This window comes from Trachemys scripta, chromosome 12 (genome assembly GCF_013100865.1).
Source record: "Trachemys scripta elegans isolate TJP31775 chromosome 12, CAS_Tse_1.0, whole genome shotgun sequence".
In the NCBI taxonomy this organism is placed as follows: domain Eukaryota; kingdom Metazoa; phylum Chordata; order Testudines; family Emydidae; genus Trachemys; species Trachemys scripta.
The window spans coordinates 10903073-10926266 of NC_048309.1; the positions used below are offsets into that span (position 1 = coordinate 10903073).

Here is a 23194-nt window from a genome sequence, read left to right on the forward strand (position 1 = left end):
TCCACAGCATGCAAGGGAGGTCAATGACATGGTCAATAGGTTGATGAGATTATGCTGATCCAATGGCCCAAATCCTCTGTGTAGGTGTAGCAGCTGCTGATACAGCTCACGGACTGTTGTGGCTGTACAGATGCTCCACAGCCTAGGTTAGAAGGGTAATACCATCCGTTTTTAACCCCAGGGAGATTAAAGCCAGATTACTCCAGCCTTGCATAAACGACTATGCTTTGGCCCTGAATAAGTAACTAGGACGAATTATAATGAAATTCAGACATTTGGAATGATATAGGAAATGAAATCCTATCAAAGATCCTCTCTCTCAGATAAACACAGTATCACTATACATCAGCTTCAACAATTTCTAGCTCATCATGAATTATGCTAGATGGTGCATCTGAGCTTAAACTTGTCATCTGCACTGCGTATAAAATGTGCACCTCTATTTAAAATGTTCACATTTGCTAAATATTTTCTATCATTTTAGCATGGTTAGGCCATCCCTTCTATTTCACCAATACTTATAGATGAATGCTGTTCCTTTCCTAATTTTGGCTACGTAAAATATTCATGCTACATGAGATTTAGCATTAGTTAAAAAGAGCACTAATTTTCCAGGATCTTCTATGTCATTACTGCTCCCATTAAATGTGACAGACTACAAACACAAAATTAGTTTTGTTTAAGAACCATCAGTGTAAATGCTTAATTGTTTTATTTTAGTATAAATATGTAAGAAAAATGAGTAACAATTAACCAATTAGTTTGGAAGTGTTGTTGTTTTATTATGTCTTTAAATTAATCAGCTAGGATAAAAACAACAAAAGCACTGGTCAAGACAGAAATAAATAACATCTTAGAGTGAAAGTTGCAAATACAGTAAATTAAATTAAAGCAATGTTTACTGCTTCGCACCGTAGGATGCAGATAGCAGTAACACACTTAGGAGACAGTAGTTTTAGTCACAATCATCAAAAAGATCTATGCCAACACTGGGGAGCTGCACACCAGCTACAAAACTAAAGAATTTTATTCTACTGTCTGTCTGTCTGTGTGTGTGTGTGGTCTAGACTGGTAGTTTCTGGAGACCAAACGCCTCTTTACCCAGAAAACAAATAGTGGGAGTAGAAGCAGTGCATGGATTCCCACACTGTCCCACATTTCAAGGCCGGAGGATAGTCCAGTTTCATTGGCCTATCAGTTAAGATTTGCAAAGTGTGCCAATTAGTGCCAGTTTGTGAAACTGGCCTGAAACTATCATCTTATTCCACATAGGCCATGAATTATCCATCAGGTTGAAGTAACTAAAGGTTGTTACCAATGGGAACAGATTTCAACCAGTAACCTACAGGTGAATGGCTCCACAGATTCCATCACCAATCCAAAAAACCATCCAGCCACCCAACACATTTATTTTGCCCTATTCCCCATATCAAATAAGCATTTTCCAAGTATGAGCTCAGACCAAGGAATGAGATATTCTGATGGGACACTTTGATCAGCAAGAACTCCATTAGTCCGCAGTTATCCTAAAAATGTCTGTAGTGTGTAACCCTGTGGGTCGTGGTGCTGCATGCAGGCAAACTACTTGCTCAGAATTCTATCCTATTTCATAAGATACTTTGTATTAGGTAGGGTTCTGCCCTCACAAAATCAGTTACAACACTTAAATGAGCCGCCTCCCCATTAGTTTCCTATCATCTGCCTGATTCATAAAAGACAACAAATGTTTCTCCCAAGGGAGACTATTAATAAAAAGTGAAAATTAATCCAGTTCCAAGAAAGTTCCCTGGCACACTCATCTTGCAAAAGGCAGTAACTTAAGCACACGCTAGGGATTTCTCTCTTTAGCCTGCAATATCTTCAATAGCTTTAATAGAGAAAACACCAATTATCGTGACTAATCATTATGAAGGACCTCCATGTGTCTCCTCTGCCTTGCAGCCACTAACTGCAATTCTTCAGTGGCGGGGGAGGGGGGGGAAAGAGGTTGGTGGGAGAGGGGAGGAGAGAATATCTACTTCATTACTGGACCTCTTTCCATCAGTCAATCTGTCTGGTTTGATTTGCCATACATGACACCTAGAGACTTGGAACTGACACTGAAGTATTCCAGCAAGTAAACAGATACCCTAAACACCCTAATGACTGAGGATCTTGTCAGACAAAGGAAAATCAATAGCTAGATAGCTAGAAATACTTTTTAAAGGGCCATATCTTAATATTATGTCTAAGTATGCCAAGGAAGACCCATGTATACCATCATTACTAGGGAAATAGGGGTTGGTGGATGGCATACCTGGCCCATTACAGGAAGAAAGCTGGCAAGAGTCTGTGCACGGATATGGACAGAGGATCCCAATCCCCCATGTACAATTTTAGAATCATTATATTGTGTACCTGAGCTTCAGTGGCTTTGGGCACATCACTGCAAGAGTATGCAGACCATTGTACAAATCAGAACCGAAAGTGCCATTAGTACAAGCTATAGCCTCTTAGAGAAACCAAATATTCAATACAGAAAAGCCTTGTTAAAAATATTAAGGCAATGCCCCTATAATTGTGCAACACTTTGGACCATATTAAACCAAGATTTCTCTTCTCTCTCTCCCCTGACCGACAGCAAATTGTACTGCTGCAGAATCACTGCAAGCCAGAAATTTTGTACCAAAGTTCTGATGCATGCCCATACTAGTACATCATTTTAGTCATGGACAACACTGCATTTTAAACTTGTCCCCTTATGAAGACTGCAATACATATTGTACCCATATTGAAATACTTATTTAGGATGAGTGTATGGATAGATGTACTGTAAATATTTGGGACTACTTGTATGTGAAGACAGCCTACCATCCACTGTTGTGGGACACCTGATGGAGGGAAATAGATGAAGGATACAAGGAGCTAAAAGGAGAATTTCCTTTCTATTGCAGGATTAGCGCAAACCATTAAAATTATTGTAATGTAGCTGGCTGTGTTTAATATATAACCAAGAAATTTGCAATAGAAAATATCATGGCATGATCTTTTTGATGAGGAAAAATTATCCCTATGATTACTTAGGATTAGGAAGCTATTTTAATTAACTAAATGTGTTAAATTATACCAGTGATTAAGTCTTGTTATTTACACTTTTAAGTACTACCTTGATAATTACTAATGATGCAAAATCTAAATTAAGATCACAGGGGTTGAATTATGCTCTGTTTTAAGAGGTTTCTTTTTTAATGGTCAATCCAAATATATTTTTTAAAAGTTTGGAGAAAAGTAGGTGAAATCAAACAGTTAGAATTTTAAGGCATTTAACCTCCAAATCATAGTCCCATAAAAACCTTTATAGTTTACAAAATTGCAAAATAAGACTACAAAGAACAGCACACTTTTTTGCATACAGTGAAATACTAATTATTGTACTTTCTTGTAAACGTCTACTCTTATTTTCCATATTTTTTTTAAATACTGCACAATATTCCAAATATGTTTGGATAAAGAACTGGATGACCAATTTGGTAGCATTATCAAGTGTCCTGACATTTTCTGTACAAGTTTTACAAACACCTCTGGTATCACCGAAGCATGTATTATGAAGAGTTCTACTGAAACATTGCACAGAATTTGTACCACTAGGGCTTATACATTCAAAGGCGACTTTCAGGAGTGCAGGTCCATCCATTCAGATTAGGAAAAATAATTACATACACACAAAAATAAGAAAATCATAGAACTGTTACCTAATGTGACTTTACACCAACAAGAACAACAATAAGTACAATTACTATTACAAATAAAATTAAAATGACAAGCATCTTCCGATTCTTCTTCTGATATTGCTCAGCCTATAGAAACAAAAGAAAGGTAGTTAGTATGTTGATTTCAGCACTGTGCAAAAGCAGATCCTGGCATGATCCATGTTTAGTACCTAGACACCTACAGTGTTTTTACGGTTATAACTTGACATTTCACATTATACTGTAAGGCAGCCATTTTGGGTATGTCTATGCTGCAATTAAACACCCGTGTCTGGCCTGTGTCAGCTGAGTCGGGCTTGGGCTGTGGGGTTGTATAAACGTGGTGCAGATGTTTGGGCTTGGGCTGGAGCCGGGACTCTGGGAACCTTCCCACTCATGGGCTGCAGCCCGAGCCCAAATGTCTACACAAGTTCACAGCCCCACAGACTGAGCCCTACAAACCCAACTTAGCTGACCTGGGCCAGCCACGGTGCTTAATTGCAATGTAGACATGGCCTTATAACTCAATAACTCATGTCAGCATTGTACAGACTTCTTTGACTTGGTATCGATGTACTGAAGACAAGTATATGCTGAAACCCCATTTATCCACATTAGATTAATTCAGATAAGAGGGAAACTTCATGTCACAGAATTTGATCTCTTGTCAATTAAACAAAGTTTGGCTGTGCTTATCTTTAGTTCCGGGAAAAGCTGTATACCCTATAGGGTGCTGTGTAAAATATTACTTTACCTAAAATAGAGGCGGCACATCTGAAAGTGTAAGTGATAACTAAAATCAGAATTTTAGATTGTTTAGGTGCGGAAATTACCTAAATTGTGGACACAAATCAGGCAATTGTGCATACAAATGTCTCTAAATCAGGGTTTCTCAAACAGGGGTCGCCGCTTGTGTAGGGAAAGCCCCTGGCGGGCTGGGCTGGTTTGTTTACCTGCTCCGTCTGCAGGTCCGGCCAATTGCGGCTCCCACTAGCCACTGATCGCTGCTCCGGGCCAACGGGAGCTGCTGGAAGCGGCGGCCAGTACATCCCTCGGCCCACGCCGCTTCCAGCAGCTCCCATTGGCCCGGAGCAGCGATCAGTGGCCAGTGGGAGCCGCAATTGGCCGGACCTGCAGATGGAGCAGGTAAACAAACCAGCCCAGCCCGCCAGGGGCTTTCCCTACACAAGCGGCGACCCCTGTTTGAGACACCCTGCTCTAAGTAATAGAGCTGGTCAAAAATTCTTCAAACTCTTTTTTGGTATTATTTTAACAAAAGTGGTTTTTGAAGGAAATGAAATTTAAAAAAAAAAGCTTCATTTCCTTTAAAATGTGTTTATTGATATAACAAATCAAAATGAAAATTTTGTTTTTAGTTTCTGAAATTGGAATTGAAAATTTTTCTTTTGATTTGGTTTTCAGTTTTCTACCCCCTTCTCTCCATTCCCCCACTCAGGGAAATAGAGGGGGGAACCACCCCCACCAAAAGAAGCCAAAACTAAATTTTTAAAATCAAAACCAAACAACGATTCTTGTTTTGATTTCTTAAATCAAAATAAACATCATGACAATTTTTGAAGAAAATGTAAAATGATGTTAGAAATTTTTCATGAGAAATGCTTAATAGGGCTGGTGAAGAAATGTTAACTAGCCACTTTCATATGCAATTATCTGATGTGCAGTCAACGTAATTGCACACCTAATTAGCCTGTAAATCTGGCCCTTAAAGTATCCCAAAACAATGGCTTGTGTAATTTTCATTTTGTTATGAGGGAGGAATATTTTAATACTATTAATGGCATCAGGTTTCCAAAGTAAATTAATGCAAATCAGTTGGTATACAGAGTTTGAAATAGCTTGATAGTTTGAAATAGCTGTGCACATTAAAGCAGAAAAGAAAACTAACATATGCCTTAAAGAAAAAAAGAGATACCAATCGTATTGAAAATAGCAGGCACTCTCTGTTTTACAGTATCATGATAATTTGCATATATATTTCCTGTGACTGATTAGATTTCTACCAAGTGCTTGGCTACAGCACACATCTACAGAAAACAGTCAGTATAAAATGCATATTGCACTAAGGATCCAAGCTCTAATCAGTATACCACAAGGGACCTGTGGCAGGGTCACGAACGTGACTATATCTTTTCAGTTCCGATCATTTATTTATTTCTAGCCCATTTTGTGCAAACTGCTGGTCATTACTTTAATAATTATAGCCAGGGGATCAATGCCCTGTTTTCAGTGGTCACCAATTCATCTTTATACACAAGCAGAAAAAAGAAACTAGATAGCAATGCATTATGCTCTTCTCCAATGGCACTTTGCTGATGACAATGTATCAGAAATCTGCAATGATATGAGAAGACTGAGTTTGCAGTAAATAGACTTCCAAGTTTCCAAAATATAATGGGCCACTGAGATTCTGAGGTTGAGCCTAAACCTCTCATTCCATGTTTTTGCCAGCCATGGAAGGATTCAATTGAACAGAACAAAATCCTACATTTTTAAAAAAGAGGGAAAGAAAAGCCTTTTTGTATCATTTTGCTGGAATCCAAGCTTTTCAGCTACCTCAAAGCTAAGATGTCCAGAGCAGAAGCATAAGGTTGGACTAAAATCCTAGCTGATGCAGTAGAAAAAAGGAAAATATCCACGGTTAGCTCCACAAAAAGCAATGCCTGCGTATTAAACCCAGGACTCCAGGGACATTTGCAAACTTGGGCACCTAAAGTGAGGGATTTAAGTCCACGACGAGGGACCTAAGGAACTAGTCTTCTCTTCTGTGTAAGCTGCATGAGGCTCAGCAATTGGAAGTCAGGCCACCTGTATTTACGTGCTCAACTAGGGATTGGATGCCTACTGCCAGGAATCATGTTTGAAAATGGTTGCATCTGATGAAGTGGGTTTTTTACCCATGAAAACTTATGCCCAAATAAATCTGTTAGTCTTTAAGGTGCCACTAGACTCCTTGTTATGTTTGAAAATGTTACCCAGTAAAGTTCCTGGTAGAGTCAGATCATAGATTTCACTTGCTGTTGCATCCACAATTGCCACACAGCCATTGTATGTGACAGAAGAGGCACCAGTTATTTATTTTTTTTAAATTTGGCCATGGTGTTTGATGGATCTACTTAAAAATATTAGTATCATGTAACAAAGAGTATAGTATCTTAAACATCCTCTCTGTTTACCTTATGTAATTGTTTCAATCCCTCTTCGGTTTTTACACACGACTGCTCAACATTGTAGTCAATTCTGTCCAGAACTGTACCCTGAATAACAAACAACAGTTATAATGAGCATGAACCTGAACCTAAATAAATACTACAATTGTGACAATCAGTTACAATTAATAAGAGCGTGATAAATAGGGTTCACGGAAGATAACTGATGAACTATGCAGTCTTCAAAAAAAAAAAAAATAAGGCAAACTAAGAACAGGTCAAGAAAATAAAATGTTGTTTTTAAAGGAGTTCCTAGCTTGGTTGCCTAAATAATGGGACTGTTATATACCTCAAATTGTGCATGCTTTAACAGTGATCATTTCAGTTTTTAAATTATAAATGCAGATCCAGTTACTTGTAATGACCAAAAGTTTCTTGCAACTTTAACACTTTTTCATGATCCCAGGAAACAATGTTGTACTCTTGGTTAGTTTTCTCAACCCCCAAATTCCTTGCACCATGGAAATGAACAGAAACAATGGGCATCCAAACCCTTTGAGTATGGGTATATCTACATAGCAACCGAGAGGGTGCTTCCCAGCACTGATACACAGACACATACTAGAAAAGGTTGCCAGATTTTTTTTTAACATGGGCAAACATATTTTCCCCTAGCCTGGAAACCATTTTGGAGGCAGAGGGGAAAGGAAGAAGGGGGGAATATGCAAACTAGCTTGAGGCAGACACCAAGCATGGAATATTACAGCCCAAAAGATTGAAATTTGGCAAAGTTGTAAGAAATTGAAAAGAGGGTCTAACAGCGAGAAGTGTCAGGCAACCTTAATAACAGGCAGTGCTAGCAGCTCTGTCTGTAGTGCTGATACCCTGGGTCCACACACCTGTTCCACTATCATTGATCCAAGGTCCCTAAATATTTCATTGAGATCAGAGATTGATTGTACAATCTGGCGGATTTCTCGTTCCCGCTCTTCCACCATTAATGAGTTTTGTTCCACCAATACTAACTGGTCATCTGTAAAACCCTGTAAAAATAGAAGATTTAAATGATGAGCTAACAGTAATAACATGGAACACTGGTAGTAATAAAGTATTGTCATCCTAATGCCAGGGTCTCTTTGGAACTCCCATAGCAGCCACAGACATCATTGAGAAAAAAATCTTAGTGTGCAACTATGCATTAAATATATAATAGATTTAGGGCTGCCACAAAAATAATTTGGATTGCCATCTGTATTTCTGGTAGAGATGATTTAAATCCAGCTATGCATAATTTAAAAAGAAGAAACTTGCACACCCAAAATAGACTAGCAGTTAAAATGTCAGCAGGACATAAAAATCTGTCTGAAAGCAAGTTTGCCCCCCATGTATAAAACCAAAGAAATGGCAAACATACATGTCAACAGTAGTAGGTATGGCCTAGCTACTCAATGCTCAGTGTACAGAACATCTCATAAGGTCAACTGCTGTTAAAGTGTGTATATTACAGCAATGACTGTGTTTGCAGAATCCTTTTGTATTACAGACATTTCTATTTTTATCTCCCAAGGCCATTCCCTACAAAGCACTGCGCTCATTTTCAGGCTCTCTTGTTTAGAGGTCAAGTGGAACACTACTTTTATTATGCTACTTGAAATACAGTCCACCACCTTTTCCACGAGTTTGCTACTTAACCCTTTAGCATTGGAGGTTGTGGTGTTTTGCAGTGCCAACAAGCAGAGGCATACTGAGAAACACTGACATAGCAGGGGTACGCAGTTCCCTGAAACACTGCTGTGGGTACTTGTAAGGGATGCATCTGGCATGCGTGGTAACGCTAGAGATGTGTATTGTGTAATATACCAAGTAGGTGAGGTAAAGGTGAAGCATTAAATTGGACCCATTCTTCGTATCTATGCTCCATAAGGTCTGTGCAGAAAACTTCAACTTCTTTGTCAAGCGGAAATAAAGTCACAGGAATCACGCCTAATGATTGCACATTGCCACCATCCAATTGAAGCTACCATCCTGCCAGCTGATGACAATTCTCTTCAGAACCCCTGCATGTGCCCTGGGAAGATGGAGTGAGGGGTGACAATGCTGCCTCTGCAGAGCTTCTAGTCCCTATCAGGGGAATGAGAGTTTGATTACTGAACTCATGTCTCCCACACGGCAAAAATCAAAGCTAATCCCAACTTCCTAACATTATGAATGACAATCTGGGCTCTTCCTTTTCCCCCAAAATGTATGGTATGGTACGTATTACTGAACACATCTTAATGATGACATATCAGAGCAGAAAAATACTTTTTTTAAATTAAAGTCTTTAAACCCCCCCACTCATTTACAATAGTGCTATTAGGAAAACACTAAGACAACTGGCAAGATGGAACTCCCATGTGGTTTGATGCATACATCAGACACAATCTGATTTTTTGATTCATTCTCATGATTCTCCTATTTAAGACCACAGTAAAAAAAAAACAAACAAAAAAACCCCACTCGCCAATAAACTTCACTTAATACCTACTAACTTACCCTATCATAAAGAGTACTGTCCTCTCCATCATCCATAAGCGGGACTGACGTATCGAAGAAATGCTTGGATCTTTCTTCTCGATTCTTCATGCCTGTAAAAAGAGGAAAGCTGTGGTTGAGTATAATATTTAGATGCAGAAAGTCACTCAGGTCCACCATTACCGTTTTGAAATACAACATTCTGAATGTTAATGTACTTTAGTTGAAATAAGATTTTTCCAGAAGCTTCAGGAGGACACAAGAGATGTGCAGGAGAGGGAAACTTATGTATGCAGAGCAATATCACGCCATTAGCCAGATTTTCCTAAGTGACAGGCACTGAATTTTAATCGGCATATACAGATTGCTATTTACAAAGCATGACCAACTTTGACTACACAAGATTCTGATTAGATCAACAACTCTTAATCATCATGTTCCATGAACTTCAAGTAATTCAGCATGCTCTAACATTCAGCATATCAAATTTAAAGTAATTTAAAGGTTTGTTTTTTTGTTGCCCCATCTTTAAAAAATTATTTTATTTCTTTTTGCAGAAAAGCACATTATTAGGATTGAACAAAGCTAGAGGTGATGAGTAAATACAGATTCTAAGGTGATGTGGGCTGCAAAGTACCTACGTAGATACATGCACTATGTCTCTCACAGGGCGGCAGTTTTCAGTATGTCACCCCGGAAGTTATTTTCTAACAAAGAAATCCTCTCAGTTGCATGTCTCCTCCTAGTCATGATCCCAAACCTTACCTGTGGCAACTATAGTGCTGTGCTACAGGGTGAAGAGATATTAGGTCAACATTAAGTGGACAAGATAAAAATAAGTTGGTGAATTTGCGTAGTTACAGAATTTTGGACACTGCACATTATATATGTGGTATATTCCACACAACATTTTGCATCTGTGTTCTCTCTCCTCTATGGCTATTGGACATTAACATTTATTAGCAATCAATCTCCACTTGTTGCCTGTACATAAGACTTCACTCATATATATACCTCATATTTGTACTTGTATCAAGACCACACTAAGTATATTAACTTATTTTATAAATAAGACCAAAGAGGCACAGTTAAGTGGTTTGAGCACAGGACTTAGAGCCAGGAATTCCTGAATTCCACTACTAGCTCTTTGTGATCTTGGACAAGTCACTTAACCTCTCTGTGCTTCTGTTTCCCCAATCCAGAAAATGGGGATACCACCTTCACAGCACAAATGGAATAGGGTGAGGGTATTTGTTCAATACTTTGCAGACAGAAGGCACTGAGTACTATATGTCTTTGCAGATGCTTACGTTTGAGATAGTCAGACTGTGCATGCCTAAAGTTGGTGGATAGGTCCTGAAGCGACTGTGCTAAGCAAGACACTATGTTTCTGAGAACACGTTCTTCTTGTTCTGTACAATTACGTGACCTGCTCTGCAAGGCCTGGACTGCTCTCTGGCACCTGTGAAATAGCTGAAAAAAATAATTCCCATTAGTCAAAGAATAGTAAGACATTTTAATTATCACATGGCTCAAATGCTGAATGAATGACTGTAATACTTTAACATAAGGATTTTTAAAGAAAAGTAAAGTACACTGATGTCCAGGCTGTCATTTAAATGGATATAAAAACACAGCACTCAGATGAAGACTAAAATCCAAACAACTTTGCAGCTAAATGTAAATGAAAGTTTTCTGTAAGCTAGATTTTGTAACTGATTAAAGAATTTGTGATTAAGCAAGTTATGATATTTACTTTGTGAATAAAAAAGGCATTCAAGAGAGCATGCTGGTTGCAGAATATTTACTCCATTAGAAAGTAATTACTTTTGTTCAGAATGGAGGTTGCATATTAGTAATACTATTTTATATTTTATAACTCCTTTACAAACATGAATTACTTGAGCCTCACAATCCTACAGCAAGGGGGTTAACATCTATATTACAGATGGGTAAACTGAGGCACAGAGCAAGTAAGTGACTTGTCATCATAGAGTCAGTCATAGAGTATAAGGCCAGAAGAGACCACCAGATCATCCAGTCTGACCTCCAGTATATCACAGGCCACCACCACCCAGGATCTCAGTGACATAGTGGAAGAACTAGGCACAGAACCCCAAAGTTCTGGCTTCCTGTTCTAGCCACAAGAGCGTACTGATTATCAAATGTGAACTTTATTTCAAATAAGTCAGTGCCACACCAGGATAGAGCAAAGTAAAACTGTGGTTTCGGAACTGAACATAATTAACATCTTCTCTGAAAATATTTCATCTGCACCTGTGTGATCTCTTGGGTAGTAATTTCTATTGCATGTTCTTCTTCGCTGCTATCATCCAAAGTAGGTCTGTTTAAATATTTGTCGTGAAGACTGGCTAATTCTTTCATCTTCTGTTTAATCCTGCTGATATCATCCTGAATCTAAAAGAAATGGAGAAAGGACAGTAATGCCACAAAGGAAAAGATTCTGACAAATATCAGATAAATTAAGTCTATGTAAAGACATAATTAACAGAAGCGTGTACTGTAGAAAAATAGGCCAAATATTTTAAGCCAAAATGTACAAAGTTGGCCTCTGAGGTTTGGTCTGTGACCTTGTTGCTCTTTTGACATTTTAACTTAGTATAAACCTCCACCAGTACCCACTGGATGGGACTATGGTACTTTCAAAGATATAACTCCACTGGACTGGACCATAATACAGTCAAAGGATCATTCAAATTATATAAAAAACTAATAGTAAAATCAAAAATGTAAATGTAGAAGGGAATATGAAAAATCCAGATGGCACCTTCACCCATATCACATGGTGTTATAATACAAACCAAACATAATGGTTTAAATTCAAGGGCATAATTTCAAATTGGCTTCTACCAATACAACTGTAAGGTCAGAAGCCAGATGTCTGCAAGCAGTGTCTTGTGCTTCTAACAGCTGAATACCCATTTTTGTGCACACGATGTTTTTTTGTATACAGAAAAGGACGTGATTATAAATGTTGTGAGTACATTTTTAGAGGCCTTTTTGAAATCTGTACTAGTAGGTTCACTTTTTGTGCCGTGTTTCTTGCCTTATGCATGTAAAACAGCATTAGAATTTACAAAAAGACTTTACTTCAACTAACTCCTTTGTAAATTACTATTACAATAAACCTTATTGCATTAGTGTTGTCACAGCTATTTTCCCAATAAAATCCTCGCACGTGAAACTACACCCAACAATAACATGCAAGTACTTACTTCTCCCACTCCATCAACCCATTTGGGAGGTAGCCGCTTTGTTACATAAACTGCTGCTTCGGGATCTAAACTGATCCCTGATACTAGTGCCATGCGATCATCAGCAAGCTATGAAGGGGAAAAGCAACAAATTTAAAGACAGAAACCAATGTCTATTCAGATTATAGACATCCAATTCAGGTATTCGTAATCACTGTAACTGCAACCTTGCTTAAAAAAGGCCATCTTAACAGAGTAGTTAATGCACTCCATGTACAGTTTACTCATTTGTGATGGATGTTCATTTCCTGGCTTGTTTCTCACACATTAATTAGCAATGTCCTTGTGTCCTGCCAGGATTCGGGAGATAGAATCCACTCTGCAACTAGCGGGCAGCCACACATTTTCCTCTCTGCTTCGAAGTTGGGCCTCAGGAAGCCCTTGGGCTGGAGTAAGGGAAGTGGCCTCACTCTATGTGAGAGCTTGTTGCCACTGGATCCTCATATTGGCCACATTTCTCTACAGATCAGGGCTAGCCAAAAGTTTCAAATTTCATTTCAAGGACTTAATTTTAAAAAATTATATATCCATATATTTATATTGTTTTGTAGTCTCAAACAATAGTATGAGATTTCCAAATAACCAAAGATCATGTTTATTAGCTCCCTTTGAAGCTAAGAAAAGAAAGTTTTCTATATTCTCAGTCTCCAGTGAGTTCTTTCACATAAATACTGTATTTGATTCATTCGGAATCTCAGATACTAGGGGGACACGGGCTAGCTAAGTACCTCCTAGACCAATATATTTAATAAATGATCACGGGTAAGGTCTTCTAGAATTGATATGAAGAAAACCTGGAGGATCCAAATTATGATGATCAGCAAGTTGGGACAGCACACGGAGGATAGGAATACTTTTCCAAGAAGCCTTACAGATTCCCAAGAGGTGGAGAGTAGGGCAGAGCCCATATGTGACTTCCCCCTGGTCCAGAGCAATGTTAGAGGTGGCAGGGGGAGGGAAGAAACCCACTCTTGCTTCCACAGCTTAAGAACCCAAGTATGTTCCCCCACTATACGTTCTCAAGAGAGGAGAAGCAACACCTGTGGGCAGGCTACATACACCCCCCACCCCCAGGGAACTCCAAATGACTCTTATTGGCACCTTCTGAGCCTTGGAAACCAGTGACATCAAGACATCTACTCCATACTTGGACAAAATATCTTCTGAGGGGAGGAACCTTTGAAGTTTTGGTGGCCTCCCAGCCTCAGATGGGGAGGGACCCCCTCATCTCAGGGTATTGGGGGGATAGTTTAAAAAAAAATACTAATAATGGTAGGTAGAGGAGCAGTCTGGAAGAGGCAGGGGAGAAAGCAAAAATAAATAAAACTGTATACAACTAGGCAGTGTGCCCAGAGTCACCTTATTTGGGGTAGGAGAATTTTAATAAAACCTGAGGGGATATGTTTTTAGGAGGCATGTTTACAATAACAAAGCTAGTATACATGATCTATACCTGTGCAATAATAAGCCAACATAAATACATGTTACCCCTATCCTCCCTTCCCTACTCCCTTCTGCATGTTGCACTCACGTGTTGCATCTTGTCTACTTAGGCCCCAATCCTGCAGAGATCTGCAACAGCAAACACCTGAATCCATGCAGGGCCTCACTGACATCAACAAGGGTCTGCCTGCATGGAGCTCACTGCAACATCAGGGGCTTAGATTGTATGTATATTTGTATTTGTACAGCGCCTAGCACAACTGGGCCTTGATCCTAATTAAGGCCTCTGGGAGTAACCATAAAATAAGCAAGTAATAATAAGTAGCGATCCTGGCAAGGAAATAAATAACCACACAAGCGAAGCTGCCAACAGAAATGCTTTTAGAAGGAAATAACCTCAAAACCATTTTGTATGTACCGGTAATTACAGTGACTCTCATAGTGAAAGCAAGCCTTTAAAAAGTGGCCCGCTAACATCATAGTATGTTCTCTAGAACAGCACACATACAAAGAGGAAAAACATCCTGTGTATATCACAATTCATAGGAGTCACATAATTTGAATGATAGAAGATGTTTTAATGGGTGTCATGATATAGAGTTTAATGTTATTGGAAGCTGAAGTACACTGATTTATTTACAGCAGAGTTGTAAGTTTTAAAATGAGGGTGCAGTACATTCTGAGGAGAGTTAAATAGTATACTTGAAAACAGAGCATGGATTTCTATTAAAAGATAGCATGGCTGCAACCAGATTTGAAAAGTTGAAAGGTTTTAAGGGAAAGAGAGAGAGAACTAATCACAAAGATTATCTGCAGAGTTGCAAATGCTTACAGTAAGTGTGCAGGAGCCTTATTTTTATTTTCCAAATCTTACTGTTAGGTGTAGGTCAAAAAAATTTCACTTCACCCTCAAGAGGCATCTAATAAAGCCTTAAAATAAAACAAAGAAGCTAAAAAGAGCATAACATCTTTGCTCAGTCTGGCAAAGACTAAAGGCCCAGTTCTGATGTCAGATATGCCGATGCATTATATGCTGTTATAGGATTTGACATAATTAATGATGAAATACACTTGTTTATCCTCAATCAGAATTGTGTCCTTAAGGTGTGGAGTGGGTGGAAGGAAGATGTCCATTTATTTCCTTACCCTAGCAATCTCTTAGTGCCCTCCCTGCCACTCCTTTTTACCCACCAAAACTAACAGAAGAAGAATCTCAAACTGATTTAGACACATAGAACAAGGTAGTTTACCTGGATCTGTACTTTTTGCTGAGTTAGCTGCTGTAACCTTCAGTATATTTTATTTTTTTTATATGCGATTGAAATAACTTGTAATTAAAAAGGGAAATGAACACAGTATGTAGTTACAACAGTAAGGCTCACTACAGCTCTTTACAAACAAAGAAACTCTGAAGTAAGGCCAATAGTACAATAAACAACAACATAAACCACTTAATACTCCTACAGCACTTTCCTTCTGAGTACCTCAGAAAGAAAACTTTAACAAACCCTCACACATCCCTTGAAGTAGTATCCTAATATAACTGATGGGTAAACAGAGGCACTGAGAGGTTAAATGACTTGTCCACAGAAAATTTATGGCAGAGCTAGAAACGAGACCTAAGTCTCTTGACGCCCAGTCCTGTGATCTAGCCACTAGACCATACTTTCTAACTTAATTCACTCAGCCTCCTCTCACTCCCACTGAAGTACTGCTGCAACACACTGCTCCAGCTACAAACAGAACCACTCCGCTTCTTTATAGGACATTGAACGAATAATAAAATGGATTTATTTTATAATTAAATAAAGCAGCATGAATGGTCTCTGATGATGGACCGGTAACTTTATATTAAGAAAAAGCTACTGAAGTAAGTTTTCTTCAGTTCAGTTTGTTTGGGTTGCATTTTGAAGTAGGTTGCTGTGCCTATACAGATGGATTATACGTGATTGCGAAGGCAAGATTTTTCAAAATGTCATGTAAATCGAAGATGTCATATTAGAGAAATCCCACTAATACTACTTTGTGTAAGCAGATGGCAATATGTATATTTTGTAGCTGTGCCGACAATCAAAAGCTGTGCAAATTAATTGTTTCTAGTGTATAATGCTTTTCTAATTTAAAAGCTTAAGCTTTGAAGATCTGTTGCTAATAAGGATACTCCCCCAAAGGCCCTGTTGCTGCAAACATTACTGGGCACACTGCTTAGTCCATTGAAACCTAAGGGACTACTCTCAGAAATAAGCCGTATGCCTGCTATAGTTTACAAAAGCAGGAACAACATTTAATGGTTTCACTGTATAAAGTTTTTATATATAGTGTGTACAAAGTAAACCTGGACAATTTTATGTAAGTATATAATAATACTGTAATGGTCTCTGATGATGGACCGGTAACTTTATATTAAGAAAAAGCTACTGAAGTAAGTTTTCTTCAGTTCAGTTTGTTTGGGTTGCATTTTGAAGTAGGTTGCTGTGCCTATACAGTGCATCCGAAGAAGTGAGGTTTTTACTCACGAAAGCTTATGCCCAAATAAATCTGTTAGTCTTTAAGGTGCCACCAGACTCCTTGTTGTTTTTGTAGATACAGACTAACACGGCTACCCCCTGATACTTAATACTGTAATGTGACTACCCTGAACATCAAAATGTCTCACAAAAGCTCTCCTTCACATTAATGAAAAAGCTGCCTTATTCTTGTATTGTGAAAAAACCATCAGTGATCTCACCCTGTTAAATCTCAAAAATGAACAGTAAAAAGAAATGAGTGTTCTAACTAATCATCATCTATACTGGATGCACCATGGTGGAACAAAACACAAAAAAAAGAATACCTCATCCAGCTCCTGATATGATTTGTTGATTCCATCAGCCCCATCCATTTAGGGACAGCAAAAGGTAAAAGAGAGAGAGAGACATAGGACAGAGATAGGGTACAGTCAGTTGAGAAAATACTAAAGCTTTATTTTTTTAAAATTGACAATTTACCAAAACAAACCAAAGAGGCTCTTAAAACAGTAATGGCTAATAAAATACAGCATTCTCAATGTATCTACAGAAGCATTTAGCCTGGTGCACAAAAGCACATTTTTCTTTAAAAGTTATTTCAGTTAAACTGGTAAACAGGAACACAATTTTTGTTTAAAAAAAAATAATCAAGAAACAGTCAAGAAATTGATTTAAATACAATATATGATTTCAAATACCAACTATCAGATAGAAGAATTGCTGTGTAAAACATGTTTAATGTGAGCTGTAACAGTTGAATGTAGCAAGGATCATGTGTCCAGGATATTCAAAACCCAGCATACATTTTGACACATTCAATTCAAGAAAGAGATTGGAGGACCTGTATGCATTTTGGTTTGATATTTTTATTAGGCAAAGCTTAAAAAATTGACTCAAGACACACATTTACTGATAAGCATCCCACTCACCTTAAGAGGACACAGTGAAAGGCAAAAAAGCCACACCCAAACACCAAAAGATGCAAGAGCTAGTTTAGTAAACTCTAGTTATCAAATAATGTTATTGTCCTTATAGTTGAAAAGCATATAAAAGACTAGCAACTACAATATATTTCTAACTTTACCAGTGTAACCACTGTGTTATCTTTGTACTGTATGGTGTATGAATAGGAGGCCAGAAGAATCATTGAAAAATAAATAAAACAAACGTTACTTTTAAAGCAAGGACAAAATGCTTCAGAGGTAAAAAGGTGTCTCATGCTACACTTACATACCTCTTATATTTACATACTCTGCTTTAGAAATAAAAAGTAATTTAAGAATGCTAAGTATTTAAACTTTGCCTGAGTATTTAAAATTTCAGTTGCATTGATTCAATGACTGTCAGTATCAGAAGGCTGAACTATTCTAATGCAGAATAAAAAAAGTTAACTTTTTACAGCAATTTCTAGTACTCGTGAAGGGTGGTAGATCAACAACCCTGGAACCTGTTTATCCCAAAACAAGGTAAGACAAGGTAGTGACAATTAGGCTTTGTCAACCTGCCATTGTGCTTCAACTCTGCTCTGGAGGCACCATGTTAGGGAGGAAAAGGCAATTTGCATAGATGCTATACTGCTAGGTGTAGTGATAGGCACCCCAGATATATATGACAGATAGCTCGGTCTATACAGTTTTTGGCTTTCTTGCTGAGACAAACGTGGATTTAACTAAGGGTACGTCTATACTTACCTCCGGGTTCGGCGGTAAGCAATCGATCTTCTGGGATCGATTTATCGCATCTTGTCTAGACGCGATAAATCGATCCCGGAAGTGCTCGCCGTCAACACCGGTACTCCTGCTCCGCGAGAGGAGTACGCGGAGCCAATGGGGGAACCTGCCTGCCGCGTGTGGACCCGTGGTAAGTACCTTGTAGTTCGAACTAAGATATTTCGACTTCAGCTACGTTATTCACGTAGCTGAAGTTGTGTATCTTAGTTCGAACTGGGGGGTTAGTGTGGACCAGCCCTAAATAGCAATTATGGAACAGACAGCTGTCCACTAGGAACTAGGTCCAATTAATAATTCATTTCACACAGGACAACAAGGAGACATGAAGCTTTTCAATCTCTGCCAGTATTGGTTGCATTTACACCAGCACTTGACAAAATAGCTTTTTATTCCATCAATGCTAGTAAAAAGGCTTTGAAAATATAAAGCTGTAAACAAGTGCTAAGTATTACTAACCCATTACCCTTTCAATGGAAACTGAATTTGATTGGTTAGTTGCTTCTACACCTGTTTTTATGATCAGTAACATTTCTAGGTAAATATTAAAACTTTAGAATGTCTAAAAAAATCCTGGCGATTTAACAACCTCTAATTATAATCTGGACAAATAAAATTTTAGAAAAGCCAAATAGAGTGCCAAAATAAAGTACATTTAAAATATATTACTAGGTGTGACCTTTACTATTCTATAAATGTAATTTCATAAGGAGCTTGTACAAAGATAGGTGGAATAAAGCTAATCATGAACAAAGATTAGTCAACGGCAGCTCCCAGGTTAAAATGGAATTTATAGCAGTAAGTACTGTTTCTCCTTACAGAAAATGCACTAATGAAAAGTAACAGAGAAAGAAAGGAGGACCTATATGTTTACTGGAGGCTTTTCTAAATAAATGAGAAGATTGACTTAAAAGTGGAAATGGACAGAGACAATTCTATACTAATGTAGTTTCAGTTACCAGCCAGAAATCTACTTGGCTGGGCTGTCAAATGGGCTGCTTCGTTACTTACTGAAATACAATTTTTAAAACTCAATTCAAATTGGGCCTGTTTATATACATTTAGAAAAGCCTCTCTCTCTCTCGATAATTATTTCATAAGTGATTTCAAAGTAACACTGGAATCTGAAGTTTTCCCTCATAGTCTGACTAGACCAAAATTTACAAACAGCCACAGGTATAGTTTGTCCTCTTGCACTTAAGGATTATGCTTGGTGGTATCTGCACTATGTATTATAACCACTTTGCAATAGAATACAAACAATAAAAGCTATAAAAACCGCCAGAGAAGAAAGAGGAAACAAACAATAAGATATTAAGGAGAAAAATGGAAGGGCTTCTCCTTTCATATTTAAAACATCCAAATTAGAACTACAGCGTATATATAATAACTTGCTGTATGTTTAAATTACCAATGGAGAGAATACACTCCAAGCCCCAATCCTGCAAACTGATGTACAAGGGTGGACTCCTGTGCCTGCAGAGTCCAATTAGCTTCTACATTTGCTATTATACTATGAAGTATTTTCAAGTAGCTGAAATAATATTTAGCTGAAAAAATGTACAGAGTTTTGTATGCTGGATTTTTGCATACTTAGCTATATATATAGCAGTGGAATGTGGCTTTATTAAAACATGCAATTAAATTTCAGAATGGAAAAATAGCAAAGCTAATTCCTACCAGGGAAAGAAAAATTGAATGACTAATACATAACTAAACATGTCAAATCACTTATGGCCCTGATCTCACCTGCAGATGAGCACATCTGTGCCTGCATGGTGGCCTGCTCTAATTGCATCTTCTTGCAGGAATGGTAGCTATAACATAGACTTTATACAATGGGTCCAATTTTGAGATCCTTCGTTAAGGATTCAACAGGGGCTTTGCCTGTGAGAGTCAGTATTGGACCCTGTATGCATATGTACATGTTCTTTAAAACAAGGAAGAATCAAACTATGAACTAAAAGTGTACCTGGATTCAGACTGACATGAAGATATAAAAAACTGAGTGGCCGCAAATGGTTTTAAAACCAGAAAATTTTGATTTCATTATTGCTTTTGCTTAAATTGTTTCCTTGCTTTTTTCATCCCTCTATGTACAACTGGAAAACAGATGTTTGCATTCACTAAGATAACAGAGCTAGTTGCTTTGGAAGTTCAAAGTCCTAATAAAATTCAGCTTCTAGATTGCTTTTGGGTGACAAATTCCCTAAAGGGAACGGTGTAATTTTTTGGGGTAGGTTAAAAGAGAGGCAAACAAGCACTGCCTGTGTGGACAATTATAAGCCATCCTACTTCCTTTTTCCCTACACTTTCACTAAGTGTCATTATGTGATGGTATTTTCAGAATTTGGAGATTGAATCATGGTAAATTTGGAATGCATTTATTGATTGAACAACTTCTACAAGAAACAACAAAAAGATCCGTCAGTTCTAGGATGCCATGTTACATGAGCTTCAAAAGGCATTCATGCATTGCATTTTAACAAATTTATGACACCATGCTACCAATGGGATGGGATAGCTCAGGCCTGGTCCCCACTTAGTCCGGACTTCGGACTAAGGTACGCAAATTCAGCTACGTTAATAACGTAGCTGAATTCGAAGTACCTTAGTCCGGACTTACCGCGGTCCAGACGCGGCCGGAAGTCTCCCCCCGTCGACGCTGCGTACTCCTCTCGGCGAGCTGGAGTACCGGCGCCGACTGTGAGCACTTCCGGGATCGATTTATCGCGTCTTAACCAGACGCGATAAATCGATCCCAGAACATCGATGGCGTGCCGCCGGACCAGCCGGTAAGTGAAGACTAGGCCTCAGTGGTTTGAGCATTGGCCTGCTAAACCCAGGGTTCTGAGTTCAATCCTCGAAGGAGCCATTTAGGGATCTGGGGCAAAAATCTGTTTGGGGATTGGCTCTGCTTTGAGCAGGGGGTTGCACTAGATGACCTCCTGAGGGCCCTTCCAACCCTTGTATTCTATATGCCTCTTTTTTCCTTAAAATATCAGATACACATTGAAGAGAGCAGAGTCATTCATTTTACTTCAGAAAAGGGGGAAAAAAAGAGATACCAGCAACTTGTCTCAAAATAAGAAAAGGTTAAAACAATGGTGCTAAACTTCATTATAAGTTTTAACAGTGCCCACAACAAAGTGAGAAGAAGAGATCAGAATGAAAAGATAGCTTTGTTCCTTTCACCTGGGAAGGGAGGTGGGGTTGGGAGAAAAAGGAGAGACAACAACTTAATGTCTAATAATAATGTGAAGATATTTAAATAATAATAAAGATTATTATTTATGGAGCAAACAGTCAAGATCAATATGATAGGACAGATCTATTCTATTCATTTTACATGGGGAGAGGACAGTGGGAGGGAGAGGTAGTGTTAGAAGTGTGGGACAAATGGAAGGTGGGAGATGGGGGGAAAAGTGTAAGGGGGGAGGAAATAGTAAGAGGAAAGGAGATAGGGAGGAGGGGAATATAGGGTGAGGAGAAGGGTAGCAGGGGGAGTTTTGGGGGGAAGGTGAGGCGAAGGGGTTTACTAGGGGCAGAGGAGATGGGGTGAAGAGAGGAGGAAGGAGGAGACAAGGACACTTGCTGTCTGACTGTCCTAAGCAAATGGCATTAGAGCAGCAAGTGTGGGATACAGTAGGATGAAGGGAGGAGACTCACCGCAGCAGCCATGCTACGTGAATTCAGAGGGCTGGAGGAGCTGTAACTACTCACTTGCTCGGCCAGCAGCTGCCGGTTTTGGATCGCGTTGTTCCGCAACAACAAGAACGCGTCTGTTAAACGCCGGGTGGCCATGGCTCTACTTCTAGGGCCCCCCTGGACTCCCCGCAGAGCTGTCCCGGGACCCCTCGGCACCCCCGGGGGTCCCAGCCCCGAGCCTTCAAGCGCCCTCCCTGCACTGCCAGGGGTCCCCGGATTCCTCGACCCCCCTTCGGCCTGCACGGGACACCCCGAACCCCCCAATGGCTTCTCTATCTAAGGACTCCCCGGTCAGGCTTGTGCCCTGAGCATCGCAGCCCCAGGGAGCCCCTGAGCCTCCCCCGCTGTCCCCAGGCGCCTGGCTCTCCTAGGCCTGGGGCTCCCGCTCTAGCTCAGCCCAGGCACCCCGGGGCGGTTACAGCGCCAGTCCCCGGCGGCTCCTTCCCGCCGCTCACAGGGACCAAGGAGCGGGAACGAGCCCCGACTCCCTGCGGCAGCCCCCGGCTTCATCCAGCCTTCCTCCCCGGATCTGACTGCGGCCCGGCTCACTTCCGCGTTGTGCATCGCAAGTACTCCTTCCCCCGGCCCGCGCGCCGCGGCACCAACGTTCCGGCCCCGGGGCGGCCTGGGCTCCCGCCCAGAATGGGAGGGGATGAGCGGGGGCGGGGAAGACTTTCAGCCTGAGACTGAGATCTTGAGGGATTCCTCAGGGTTGCCCCACTGTCCCCAGCAGCACTGGGCAGCGCCATGGGGGTTGCCCCCAGTGCCAAGCCTGTGGGTGCTGCAAGTGTCATGGGGCCTTTGCTAGGGTTGCCAACATTATATTTCAAAAACAAGGGACTGTTTTCTTAGCACCTCTGCCCCACCCCTCCTCTGGGTATTATTAATTATTAATAATATAATTAATAAGCAGTACTCATCTATATTCGCCAGTGGTATTTTTTGCTGCTTTTTGCAGCACTCAGCAATTCCCGAGCTTGTCGTACAGAGATGAAAAAATAAGGGATGGATGTCCCTTGTAATAAGGGACTGTTGCCGGGGCCATCCCAAGTTTGTAATAATGTCCTCGAGGGGTCATTGTCTTCAGGGACCAAACTCCGTGAAAGCATAAGCCCGTACTGATCA

General features: G+C 39.7%; 1 protein-coding gene across 4 annotated transcripts; it reads right to left on the minus strand.

Moving 5' to 3' along the window:
- Positions 1–757: 757 nt before the first annotated feature.
- On the minus strand, positions 758–22640 carry STX16 (syntaxin 16). 4 transcript variants are annotated; one of them, XM_034787115.1, is made up of 9 exons: positions 22031–22640; positions 16961–16972; positions 12646–12753; positions 11687–11827; positions 10720–10882; positions 9431–9522; positions 7795–7938; positions 6923–7003; positions 758–3836 (listed from the first exon to the last, which is right to left on the minus strand). In XM_034787115.1, the coding sequence occupies exons 1-9, from the start codon at positions 22163–22165 to the stop codon at positions 3732–3734; spliced, it is 981 nt and encodes a 326-aa protein (XP_034643006.1). In that variant the 5' UTR covers positions 22166–22640; the 3' UTR covers positions 758–3731. The 4 variants fall into 4 exon arrangements, with proteins under 4 accessions (XP_034643006.1, XP_034643009.1, XP_034643008.1 ...); XM_034787118.1 differs by having other exon boundaries at positions 22085–22639; XM_034787117.1 differs by lacking the exon at positions 16961–16972.
- Positions 22641–23194: the final 554 nt, after the last annotated feature.

Coding starts and splice junctions, on each gene's coding strand:
- STX16 (XM_034787115.1), bottom strand. CDS start 22,165: ATGGCCACCCGGCGTTTAACAGACGCGTTCTTGTTGTTGCGGAACAAC. Junction 10,883..11,686: donor CTACCCAAGAGATCACACAG/GTGCAGATGAAA, acceptor TATTTTTTTCAG/CTATTTCACAGGTGCCAGAG. Junction 3,837..6,922: donor GATTGAAACAATTACATAAG/GTAAACAGAGAG, acceptor TTGTTTCTATAG/GCTGAGCAATATCAGAAGAA.